The sequence below is a fragment of the Drosophila takahashii genome, chromosome 2R (genome assembly GCF_030179915.1).
Source record: "Drosophila takahashii strain IR98-3 E-12201 chromosome 2R, DtakHiC1v2, whole genome shotgun sequence".
Classification (NCBI taxonomy): Eukaryota; Metazoa; Arthropoda; class Insecta; order Diptera; family Drosophilidae; genus Drosophila; species Drosophila takahashii.
Window position 1 is genome coordinate 13430617 of NC_091679.1, and position 14038 is coordinate 13444654.

The window sequence follows — 14038 nt, forward strand, 5'->3', positions numbered from 1 at the left end:
TGTCCATTTCCTTGTAACGAAGTGGTCCATTTTTCATATGCTTGTCGTCGGAAACAACTAGTCCATTTGCTTCTAGTTTTGCACTAGTGACTGTTATCCAATTTATAGTTACAGCTGTTAAACTACACTCAAAAAAATATTTTCACGAAAAAGTTAAAAATAATCTCTAAGCCATCCAGTGATTTAATTTCACTAGTACTTGACGATGCCTAACTTGACGCTCTCCTAATTTAGTATCCAATCAATAGGCGCGGTCCTTAGAGAATTTATGATAATTATTATGTAATCAAATACAGTAAATGATAATTAAATGGAATTAAAACAAACTTACTTTTTTTGAGGCAAGTCGCCCTCTCTAGGACTTGAACCCGGGACCTTTGGATTTGTAGGCACACTAACTGATTGACCCATACACGCATCACATTTTGTAATGCCCTAACAAGGTTTATGAATTTTAGTGTGACATAATTCATAAACAGTGATTTTTCACATATATATTGCCTCGGACAGATTAAACAAAGTTTAAAATAAAACTAAAGCATCACCTAGCAAACAAAAAACAAAAAAAAATGTACAGAGACTGGGGATTGAACCGAGGACCTCGAGTGTTTGATTTGTTTATTGTTAAATTTCCCAAGACATTTACACTCTAGGCTATATTTTTGGATCATATGTGTTTCATTTGCAACTAGTTAAATTCCAGTTGCCTTTTAACTAGACCCTAACATGTATTTGTTCTTTCAGTTAAATATTTTTAAGGTTTTTTTTGTCAGAAAGGTACTAGTCCGAGACAAGTTTATTTTTTACTAGATTTGTTTTAATCATTTTTTCGACTAGCACAAATTTTCTAGACCCTGTGTAGTCCAAATGCATTCAGACAAATTCCGGTTGCTTTATATTAGTTATTTAACTAGTTGTTTTTCAGACTAGTTCGCATTTTTCCTGCAGGGTATATACTGGGTCTTCATGTTTTGTTTGTATTGTATGTTTAATACACTCATAAAAAAAAATCGAAGATTTCCGTTAAATCCACAAAATTTTTTTTTGAATTTTTGCCAAAGGTGACCTCGCCTTTGTTTCAAGAAATGGTTTTTTTGAAAGGCACCTTTAAAACAAGAAAAAATATTATTGAAACAAGAAATTAAATTTCTTAACACAAGAAATGGTCTTTAGAAACACACCATTAAAAGAAGAAAAAATATTTCTTGAAAGAAGAAAGGCGATTCTTGTTTCTAAGGTGCTTTCTTTCTTGTTTCAAGAAATTAAATTTCTTGTTTCAAGAAAGGGTTTTTTAGAAAGGCACCTTTTAAACAAGAAAAATTCTTTCTTGTTCAAATTTCCTTTCAAGAAATTTTATTTCTTGATTTGAGAAATAATATTTCTTGAAAGCAAGTTTTATATTAACACTGAAACTAAAAAAATGTAATGTAAATGTACATGTAAATGTAAAATGTAAAATGTAAAATGTAAAATGTAATAAAATGTAACTTGGTTTTTTCTTTTGTATGTTATATTTATTTACATTTAAAACATTTAACATTTAAACATTTTTAAATAACACATTTTTGACTCAAGAAAACATTATTATTACCCAAGGTCTGTTGAACTAAATACTTCAACTTCAACTTCACCTTAGGTCGATCCATTTTCTTCGCATTTCCCCATTATTGGGATATCAATGTTTTGTTTTTGGATAAACAACTTTTTTAAAATAATGTAATGTTAATAATAGCCAAAATACAAACACGTTGGTCAGACGACCGAGAGAGAGGAGGAAGACAAGTAGAAAATGAATGGTTGAAAATCAGAATTTCAGAGACAGAGAGTCACGGGAGAGACACGTACATACATACATATATATTTACATACAGTCCTTTGCGCGAAGGGAGACCGAATGTAAGCAGGGCAGATCATGACAATTTTAAGAAGGAGAAAAGAGAAACGTCGCGACGCGTTGGTCAAGCGGGCGAGAGAGAGGAGCAATATATGAAAGGGTTGAAAATCGGGTTTCAGATCGGGTGAGCCGCGTACACGCATAGATATTTACATGCATACATACCCTGCAAGCAAACAGGCGATATTTCTATCGCCTATCGTCCAGAAGTCACTTCTTAGTAACTTCTGGAAGATAGAAACACGACAGAACACATTTTACAAAAACAAAATATACATCTATCGCGAAGAAGTCACTTCTTGGTCACTTCTGGACGATTAAAATTCGATAGAACACATTTTACAAAAACAAAAAGGGTCACGATCGTGGAGAAGTAACTTCTAAGCCACTTCTAGGCGATAAAAAGACGATAGAACACATTTTACAAAAACAACAAGAAGGGAAGCTACCTTCGGCCAGCTGAAGCTTATATACCCTTGTAGATTAAAGAATGCTTACTCAATGCAGTTCCAGGGATTCCAGATTCAGCGTCTCTAATTATTTAAATTTTGTTTTTAAGTAGTCAAGAATCAAAACGCCTACTTCTCACAAAGTTACAATGAATTTTCTTATATTTGTTTGAATATTCCTATGGGAGCCTTAAGATATAGTGGTCCGATCCGGCTCGCTCCGACATATGTACTACCTGCAATAGAAAGAAGACTTTCGGGAAAGTTTCATCGCGATAGCTTTAAAACTGAGAGACTAGTTCGCATAGAAACGGACAGACGGACAGACGGACATGGCTAGATGGGCTCGGCTATTGGTGCTGATCAAGAATATATATACTTTATGTGGTCGGACACGTCTCCTTCACTGCGTTGCAAACATCTGACTGAAATTATAATACCCTCTACAAGGGTATAAAAAGGGTTCAAATCGCGAGGAAGTAACTTCTGAGGCACTTCTGGGCGATAGAATGGCGATAGAACACATTTGACTACCTAAAAAGGGTTCAAATCGCGAAGAAGTAACTTCTGAGGAACTTCTGGACGATAGAATGGCGATAGATCACATTTGACTACCTAAAAAGGCTTGCGATCGCGAAGAAGTAACTTCTGAGACACTTTTGGGCGATGAAAAGGCGATAGAACACATTTTACAAAAACAAAACCAATGGGAAAAAAACATATTCCAATTAACTTCTGGAAGTTAAATAGGGGAGAGTGGGGGAATTTCGTCACAGGGGCAATTTCGTCACCTGCAATATCTCGGAATCCATAAGTCGTAAAAATATATAATTTTTTTGTTTTAGTCCTTCAAGACGGCCAGACACAACCAATGCATTTGTTTTGCACAGAAGGCCAAGATAATTAAGCTATAATATTAAATGTGTTTTAACAGTTCAAAAGCTACATTTAGTGCTCGACGAAATTTTTTCTGTATGCCACAATTCAAAAGGAATAAGATACACGATTTTTTATATAATACACAGTGCTATAATGTGCATTTCTGCGTCAGTGATTTTTAACTTCGCGCCTAATTTCGCAAGAAAAATAATTATTTCTAAAAAAAGTACGGTCTGGGGAAATTTCGCACCTATTTTAAATACATATTTTTATATTTGACGAGCTGGCTAACGAACAGACTACCAGAAGCAGCAACAAATATAGGACGTCAACAAAAATGGTACGCTTGATCTGTGTAGCATATTTTCAGGCGTTAAACTCCCTACATTTTTCAGGTGACGAAATTTCCCCGGTGGTGTGGTGATTTTACCCCCCTGTGTGGTGAGATTGCCCCAGTATATTGGTTTTACATTTTATTTTTTTATAAATCACCAAGCTAATTAAAAAAATAGGGGAATGTCACATTTTAAAGCTTGGTGCTAACCGCATTCAACAATAAATATAGAAATATGATAACGTGTCTCAAGATGGACAAAAAATAGCTTTGAAAAAATGCTGACGAAATTCCCCCACTCTCCCCTAGAAGATAGAAAGGAATTTGGTTTTATTTTTTTGAAGTCTTTGGGGTACAGTCCGCTCTTGGCTCTCTCTTTATACCTGAAAACTACCCTTTTTTCTCTTTGACCTACGCACTTTGTATTTTGAATTTCTGATTTCTTTGTGATCAGTGCGATTTATTCTAAATTTCTGTGTTTGTGATGAAATGCGGTGAACCCGATATTTTTTAAATATTACATACCGGTGGAATATAAATAAAATACAATATTCATTTACATCAAAAATTAAAGTGATTGCAGAAATCGAGATTTAAGCTTGTACAAGGCTGTCATGCGAAAGAAAAAGGAATTACTTGGCGTGAAACTCTGGGCAAACAGAAAACTTAACTATACTCCACTTATTTAATTATAAAAGGTAAATAGCTCCTCCGATTTTTATATGGCACAATATTAATTATTTTTTTGTTGTTTTAAGCATTTTCATAGACGGAACACGGAGCTGGACTTAAATAAAATAATACAGCGCCATTTCCTACAAGCTTATGGACCGTGCTTACATGCCGCAATGCTTTTGTAACTATATATTTCAATAAATGTGTTGAAAGAATAAACATAAAGAATGAGCACAAAAAACATATTTTCCAATTGGGAAAGGGTCTTCTAGGTATCTTCTACAAGTGTCTTCTGAGTAACTTCCAGAAGTGACTTCGGCGACACTTCTACAAGTGACTTGCACGATATCGCATTCGGATCGCCGAAGTCACCCCGTCGGGAAGAACTGTTCCACGACGGCGGCACTTCTAGAAGTGTCGCCTAAGTCACTTCTGGAAGTAACTTCCGCGATATCGCATTCGGATCGCCGAAGTCACCCCCGTCGGGAAAAAATGTTCCACTACGGCGGCACTTCTAGAAGCGTCGCCGAAGTCACTTCTGGAAGTGACTTCTAGAAGTGTCGCCTAAGTCACTTCTGGAAGTGACTTCCGCGATATCGCATTCGGATCGCCGAAGTCACCCCCGCCGGGAAGAACTGTTCCACTACGGCGACACTTCCCGAAGTCACTTCTGAGTGACTCTTAGTTCTTAGGCGACACTTCTAGAAATGCCGCCGTAGTGGAACAGTTCTTCCCGACGGGGGTGACTTCGGCGATCCGAATGCGATATCGTGCAAGTCACTTGTAGAAGTGTCGCCGATTTGATTTGATTTTTGACAACTTAAAAACAAAATTTAAATAACAGGCACGCTGAATTTGGAATTCCTGGAACTGCACAAAGTGAGCATTAAACTATGTTTGCTTTATCTGCAAGGGTATATAAGCTTCGGCTGGCCGAAGCTAGCTTCCTTTCTTGTTGTTTTTGTAAAATGTGTTCTATCGTCTTTCTATCGCCTTGAAGTGTCTTAGAAGTTACTTCTCCACGATCGTGACCCTTTTTGTTTTTGTAAAATGTGTTCTATCGTATTTTAATCGTCCAGAAGTGACCAAGAAGTGACTTCTTCGCGATAGATGTATATTTTGTTTTTGTAAAATGTGTTCTGTCATGTTTCTATCTTCCAGAAGTTACTAAGAAGTGACTTCTGGACGATAGGCGATAGAAATATCGCCCGTTTGCTTGCAGGGTCTATGCACATGTCCATACCCTGCAAGCATTTTCTATCGCGGAAGTCACTATTTAGTGACGTCTAGAAGATGAAAACGATCGTCAGCGATATCGCATTCGGATCGCCGAAGTCACCCCCGTCGGGAAGAACTGTTCCACTACGGCGACACTTCCCGAAGTCACTTCTGAGTGACTCCTAGAAGTGCCGCCGTAGTGGAACATTTCTTCCCGACGGGGGTGACTTCGTCGATCCAAATGCGATATCGCGGAAGTCACTTCCAGAAGTGGAACATTTCTTCCCGACGGGGGTGACTTCGGCGATCCGAATGCGATATCGTGCAAGTCACTTGTAGAAGTGTCGCCGAAGTCACTTCTGGAAGTTACTCAGAAGACACTTGTAGACGATACCTAGAAGACCCTTTCCCAATTGGAAAATATGTTTTTTGTGCTCATTCTTCATGTTTATTCTTTCAACACATTTATTGAAATATATAGTTACAAAAGCATTGCGGCATGTAAGCACGGTCCATAAGCTTGTAGGAAATGGTGTTGTATTATTTTATTTAATTCCAGTTCCGTGTTCCGTCTATGAAAATGCTTAAAACAACAAACAAATAATTAATATTGTGCCATATAAAAATCGGAGGAGGTATTTACCTTTTATAATTAAATAAGTGGAGTACAGTTAAGTTTTCGGTTTGCCCAGAGTTTCACGCCAAGTAATTCCTTTTGCTTTCGCACGACAGCCTTGTACACGCTTAAATCTCAATTTCTCCAATCACTTTAATTTTTGATGTAAATAAATATTGTATTTTATTTATATTCCACCGGTATGTAATATTTAAAAAATAACGGGTTCACTCCGCATTTCATCACAAACACAGAAATTCAGAATAAATCGCACTGATCACAAAGAAATCTCGAAACGCACTGACGCTCGAATTCAAAATACAAAGTGCGTAGGTCAAAGAGAAAAAAGGGTAGTTTTCAGGTATAAAGAGAGAGCCAAGAGCGGACTGCACCCCAAACATTTCAAAAAATAAAACCAAATTCCTTTCTATCTTCAATTTAACTTCCAGAAGTGAATTGGAAGATGTTTTTTTCCCATTGGTTTGTTTTTGTAGAATGTGTTCTATCGCCTTTTCATCGCCCAAAAGTGTCTCAGAAGTTACTTCTTCGCGATCGCAAGCCTTTTTAGGTAGTCAAATGTGATCTATCGCCATTCTATCGTCCAGAAGTGCCTCAGAAGTTACTTCTTCGCGATTTGAACCCTTTTTAGGTAGTCAAATGTGTTCTATCGCCATTCTATCGTCCAGAAGTGCCTCAGAAGTTACTTCCTCGCGATTTGAACCCTTTTTGTTTTTGTAGAATGTGTTCTATCGTCTTTTTATCGCGTAGAAGTGTCTTAGAAGTTACTTCTCCACGATCGTGACCCTTTTTGTTTTTGTAAAATGTGTTCTATCGTATTTTAATCGTCCAGAAGTGACCAAGAAGTGACTTCTTCGCGATAGATGTATATTTTGTTTTTGTAAATGTGATCTGTCATGTTTCTATCTTCCAGAAGTTACTAAGAAGTGACTTCTGGACGATAGGCGATAGAAATATCGTCCATTTGCTTGCAGGGACCCTTCAAATAACCTTAGTACGCCACCAGCCAATATCTAATTGCAAATGTACCCAGGCTTTAGACTAAACATCAAGAACGAATCAAATTACGTTATCAGTTCGTTCCCACACTTTTCGGACCCACAATGGAAAATTACCATGAGAAAGAATCCCCAAAAGATTTAGACTAAACTATCGGATTGAGTCGCCGGTGCATTATCAATCAACAATCCATAGGGCAATTTTAAAACTCACTCAATTAAAGCTAACTCCACTCATAGAAAGCTCTAAAGCTCAGAACCGAGGTATGATCATCAAAGAAGTTTAAGTTAAGAAGCGAGTTCAGTTTGAGACTTGTCTAAAGACAGTCAGTGTTCTTCCAAATAAAAAAATATTGTAACCAGTTTAAATTTAAATTAAATAAAGTTTTTTTTATATTAAACTTATGGTGCAAACATTTTATTATATACTTTATGTGGTCGGAAATGTCTCCTTCACTTCGTTGCAAACTTTTGACTGAAATTATAATACCCTCTGCAAGGGTATAAAAATACCAGAAGTGCCTATCTGTTTTTACGATTTTGCTCATTAATTGCTCATTGGAGCTGACATTTGTATGTCTTGCTCGCACCTATGTAAAATCGTATAGGCTGTGAACAAAATGCTCTAATAAATGAGCCGAACAACGTTGTGGAATAACCGCATTAGCATAAGTAGTTAAAAGTTATATTTTGTATCCCATTCATTGTGAGTGATATAAGTAATCACTTTGTTGCAGTTGGAGTCGATTGTGGGATAAATTCTATCGATATGTAAGGACGATAGGGCGATGGTTTCGGTGGCGCCCCCCTGTGGGGAATCTGGCGGACGATCTGGCCATTTGGCTTAATCCCGGTTCGCTCAGGGATTATCGTCCATGGCCTTGAATATGTCCAATGACCCAATTCCGGGAGAGACAAGAGAATATGGCGGGATGAGAATGATGATAGGCAGATATTGGGATAGCCATATTGTCGAATGAGGCACACGCAGCGGGAGTTACTTAAATCAGAGTTTGTGCAAGAAAACAGAAAGAAGGCAAACGGGGTCCCAACACCAAGGGCCCCCGAAGATTTATTTTGGACGTTGATTTTGGAAATTCTCCTACAACCCATACGCACCTTAACCCGGATCCGAGAGCCTGATGTGTCGATGTCCCTGAAGCCGTTTGACTCAGCTAGACGTACTTGGACCAGCCTACCCTGCCTTTCTCGTACGCCGCCAATGCCAGGAAAACCATCCCCGGTGAGTCCGTTCCGGGATATCAGTCCCACTCGCCGTCGGGATCATCCGGCGTCAATTTGCGCGGCGGTGAACAGCCACGCCAATTTATAAGCCATCACCGTTCCTCGGAATAGCCCTCGTCTGGGGTATAATAACGCCCCTTTATCCAGCCCAGAAGTGGCTAAGAATTATAATAGTTAATTATATATGTACCATTGTCAATATTAATCTGAATACTTCCCGTGTTCCTTTGTAAATTTGTCCGGATTCAGACCCGAAAACTGTAGTTGTCCTCGGTGTTGCCTGTAAAAAAGGTCGCGAGTCTTGGTTTTTGGCGGGGGAGGTTGCAGCTCGTACTTACCTATTTGGCCTGTCCCTTCTTTTCCCCATGAGCTTCTCAGGATTAGGTGACCCAACTCATGGTGGAACTATACAAGGTGATCTCGTCGCAAGGGCTGCCCTCTTTTGAGGACGTTATTTGTGTCAGTCTCTATCTAGCTATCTCATTCTATCGCCTAAGAGAGACAGAGAGGTAAACATATTTAACGTCCTCAGCAGAGCTACATTGTCGTTTTGGCGCTCTCTCACACCGCTTGCTCTGCTACACCTCCCAACTTCAGTCACCGGCTCTCATTTTCGATTTAACGGTTCTTTGCTGAATTGGTCTTATTGCGCTCTTTTCTTTCCTCTGTGTTCTTATAGCCACACAGCTGTTTGTTGGCACTCATCTTAAGCTCTCTGTTTACATTTTTCTACATTCTACATTTTTATCTTACTTTAACTTGTAAACAATGTCCGCCTGCAGTGTTGTTGGTTGCCAATTTATTGGCAAAATCACTTCTCGGCAGCCGATTGTTAGTTGCTGGTTATGTGAAAACAATGCGCACGCTAAATGTGCAGACTCTGGGCATAGTGCGGCCCAAATTGCGGATCGTACTAGGTCTAATGCCAACCTGGACTGGACGTACCCTACATGCCTACATGATGATCTGACTGAAATTATAATACCCTCTGCAAGGGTATAACAAATAGAATTTTTGGGGTCGTCTTTATACCCGTTACTCGTAGAGTAAAAGTGTATATTGTATTCGTGAAAAAGTATGTAACAGCTAGAAAGAAGCGTTTCCGACCCCATAAAGTATATATATTCTTGATCAGAGTCACTAGCCGAGTCGATCTAGCCATGTCCGTCTGTATGAACGCTGAAATCTCGGAAACTACAAAAGCTAGAAGGTTTAAATTGTCCACACATATTCTTGGGCCTCCTACGCAGGGCAAGCATACCTAAAACAAGAGAGAACGCTATAGTCGGGTGCCCCGACTATCAGATACCAATTACTCAGCTAAAGGGAGTGGGACTGAGATGGAGATAAAAACTTTTTTTAACGAATGGTCCGATTTAAAAAAGTTCTTCTACATTTCGAAAGGTTTTGATAACCACCACAAAACAGCATTTTTACTTTTCCGAAATATTGAAATTTTAAAAATCGTATATAAGCGATTGTGGGCGTTAGAGAGGGCGTGGCACCTTGCGCTGCGTAGGAACTCCTAGATTCTGCATGCAAAATGTCAATCTTCTAGCTTTTATAGTTTCCGAGATCTCAGCGTTCATACAGACAGACAGACGGACAGACCGACATGGCTAGATCGACTCGGCTAGTGATCCTGATAAAGAATATACAACCCTAGTCAAAAGTATTTTCTCAAATTTGAATGTTAACTGTACTCATATTTTGAACTTATAATATAAACATTTTGGCACCTATGGAAAGAGCACTTCAATTCCGTTTAAATGACACAAAAATGTTCTTAACCCATTAAGACCCCTTTGAAAAGTGCGCAAATTAGACAATTTTTTTTGAAAATAAAATTTTTAACTTTTTCCCTGGGGCTTTAAACAAAAATATTTTGATGCAAAGTTCTTCCCCAATCAAAATTAATAATAACTGCAAAACAAAAAATTTCAAAATATTTTTCCTTGTATTTTTTATGATTTTTTGAAAATAGCTATTTTAGCCGCTTTTTCTTCCTTTTCATACAAAATTTTACTGAGATGTCTCCATTCAAAAAATCATAAAAAATGCAAGGAAAAATATTTTGAAATCTTTTTTTTTGCAGTTATTAATAATTTTGATTGGGGAACAAATTTGCATCAAAACGTTTTTGTTTTAAGCCCCTGGAAAAAAGTTGAAAATTTGACTTTCGCAAAATTTGCTCACTTTTCAAAGGGGTCTTAGGGCCGGTTTCTCGAGTGCCGGCTAACATTTCTCGAACAGATAAAGTCCCTGTTAAGGCATTTTGGCTTTCTCGAGCACCAATGTGAGAGCTAACTTTGACAGGGACTCGGAGTCCCTGTTAAGCGTTTTCGGCTCGATAGAATGACAGCTGATTTCCCAAAGCCAACTATGAAGAAGAAACGAAATCACAGCTGACTTTTCCTTTGAATTATACCCAAACAGCTGATGAAATAATCGAAGCACGCCATTTTTTGCGCTTCACAGCACAATTCTGTGCGTTAACAGCACTCTGTAATTGTTTCTCGTTCAGATAAATTGAAGTAGTCGAGAAAGCGGATTTGCTTTTACGAACAGTTTATCTGGTATTTAAGTTTTTCGAACAGATAGCTATCAGGGACTTTGACAGGGACTCGAGAAACCGGCCCTTAATGGGTTAAGAACATTTTTGTGTCATTTAAACGGAATTGAAGTGCTCTTTCTATAGGTGCCAAAAGTTTATATTATTAGATCAAAATATAAGTACAGTTAACATTTACATTTGTGAAAATACTTTTGACCACCCCTGTATATAATTATAGGGTCAGAAACGCTTCCTTCTACCTGTTACATACTTTTGCACGAATCTAATATACCCTTTTACTCTACGAGTAACGGGTATAATTAGCAGACTGCCAAGTTCCAGAGGTCACAACCAACACGTACCTGAATTCAGTACCTGAAAACATCTGTGATACTAAGTTTAGATTTATATGTGTTGACTAATGTGATGTCTTAGATAATATTCTTAAAGTTAACTCTAACGCAGTTGAGCCTGACGATATTCATCTTAAATCAGGGACCGTAACTGTTATAAGTTTTATTTTAAAAATCACACTTTAACAGTTATTTTCTGATTTGTAAAGTAAAACTCAAAGAATAACTGTTATTTTTTGAGTTTTATAATAAAAGTTGACAAATAACAGTTATTCGTCGTGATCAAAAATAAAACTCAAACTTGATTTATGGCGATTTTGTGGGTAAAATAAATTAAAAAAAAATATAGTTATAAAATATGCGCGGTTGCCTTTCTTAACAAATTTTTAGTAAATTATATAAAACACGGTAGGCATGTTTTTTTTTTAATTATTTCATTTTTTTAAACATGTCAAGGGAATAACTGTTATACATAAAAATCAACAAATAACAGTTATTTTTTGAGTTTTATTATAAAAATCATAAAATAAAAATCATTATGGATTTGTAAACTAAAATGACTAATAATAATAGTGGTGTATTTAAAAAAAATTTTGGACCTTTCTAAGTGCGTGATTTTTTTTGTATGAAAAATTTACAATAACTGTTATTTTAAATAAATAAATATATAAAAACACTATTTCCCAAACTTATCCCCTACCTTACGCACACATTTAACACGGCCCTTACCACGTCCACGTTCCCAGATTGCTGGAAAACCGCCAAAATTATCACAATACCCAAAGCAAGCAAAAATACCGCCCGATATCTATTCTTCCATATCTTTCGAAGACATTTGAAAAAATTGTCGCATCACAAATAAATAAATAAATAATAAATCAATAGCCTCCTTAATGTCCATCAATCTGGATTTAGGAAAAATCGTAGATGCACCTTAGCCATCTTAAAAATAAATGAAGATATTTGTCAACAGACCGACAACTGTTACGTCACCTTCCTACTGTTGCTGGACTACAGCAAAGCGTTCGACACAGTGAATCATGAAATCCTGTGATCAAAACTCAAAAACTTATATTTCTTTTATAATACTGTCGTCAAACTTATGTGTTCGTATCTTAAAAACCGTCGCCAATATCTTGTATCGTCAATTATTTGTTCTTCGTTTGCGTATCTGAAGCGTGGTGTACGCCAGGGCTCGGTTCTTGGACCACTATTATTCACCCTCTATATAAATGATCTTCCGTCTGTGTTGTCGACATTAAGTATCCATTCATATGCTGATGATGTCCAGATGTATGTTAGTCGTCCCTCAAATTGAATTGTATCATGGAGTATCCAAATTGGTAACAGAACCAGGCGCCCAGTTGCACCCACGGCTGGTAATAATTACTGATCAGCATATTCTACAAAGTCAAGACCCGCCAAGCAGTCAGCACTTTCTGCACAAACACATACCTTTGAATATTTGGAATAAGGCTTCACCTCTTATCCGCTTGAAAATCACGTCCATCACTTACGAATTTTTTTTCACAACTGACGCTTGGGTGATCAGAGAAGTCGGTAGCCGGGTAGTAGTCGGGCCCAGTAGGTCCTTTGTCCGACTTCGTTTTTTTTGTCATAAATATTCGGTAGTCAAAGGAAGTCAATGGCCACTTTCTTATATTATATATTCTATATTATTCTTATTAAATTAAGAAATTTTCTTTCTATTTTCAAAGGTAGGCAATTTCAATGTCGAGATTTCTAAAATTTAGAAATTAATTTTTATGAGTGTAGGGCCTTACTCTAGGAATATATTGTGAGTATATAATTTTGATCATACACTGAATATAATTATAATTAATAATTATTAAGGTTATATATTAAAAATATGTATTATTTCATATCTTATAAATGTTTATAATTTCATTAAAGGGATTTTCCTGTGTAGACATTTTAAATGCTGGAATGAAACAATCTGGAGTTTTTTATTTACAAATTCGGGGCACAACATATTGGTTTCTAAAGGTGTACTGTGACCAAGAAACATCCGATGGAGGTTGGACGGTAAGTACTTGTTAGAAGGTGAAATAAGTATTAAATTTCGTTAAATATAGGTCATTCAAAGGCGAGACGATTTCGGAGACCCACGGGAAAACTTTAATAGAGATTGGTCAGATTACAAAAATGGATTTGGTGAACCAAGCAAAGACTTTTGGCTTGGTAATGAGAACATATATATGCTGACAAATAACGAGGAATATTCTTTACGAGTAGAACTAGAGGATTTCGAAGGAAACAAACGGTAAGGATACATATTTTCTAAACTATCTATTACTGAATTACCAAAAAGTCTTTACAAAATGTTTCCGAAATGTATTAAACAATTTTGTATTATAATATTATAACTTATAGTTCTACTTCCTAACGTTTATTCAGTCGTTTCATAAAAAGAACGTGAAGATCACAATCATACACTCATAAAAAATTAATCGAAAAATTTCCTTAAAATCTAGAATATTTTTTTTTTCTTGAATTTTTTTCAAAGACTACCTCAATTTTGTTTCAAGAAATGGTTTTTTTTCAAACATTTAACACATAACATTTAAAAATTTTTAAATATTACATTTTTGACTTAAGACAACATGTATTATTTAGCGTATGAGTTATTATATATATATATAACCCAAGAACTTTTGAACTTCATATGACATAAGGCGATCACAAAACTCAGTAACACTATGGACGGCAGTCCATGTAGCGACGAAGCGTACCAGGAGAGTGTGCGAAGGCGACTACTATTATATAGCCGCAAAATTGAAAATC

The 14038-nt window shown here is 36.8% G+C and overlaps 1 protein-coding gene across 4 annotated transcripts in view; it reads left to right on the forward strand.

Annotated features, from left to right (window-relative positions):
- LOC138912337 (techylectin-5B-like) overlaps positions 1–14038 on the forward strand; it is a 346886-nt gene that overhangs the window by 142881 nt on the left and 189967 nt on the right. For 3 of the 4 annotated variants that reach the window (XM_070212977.1, XM_070212980.1, XM_070212978.1), the window contains 2 exons: positions 13148–13279; positions 13330–13517. In XM_070212977.1, coding sequence (XP_070069078.1) covers positions 13148–13279; positions 13330–13517 — 320 coding nt within the window. Of the gene's footprint in view, positions 1–12475; positions 12613–13147; positions 13280–13329; positions 13518–14038 lie in introns of those variants that run through there. The other variant, XM_070212979.1, reaches the window with a different exon arrangement.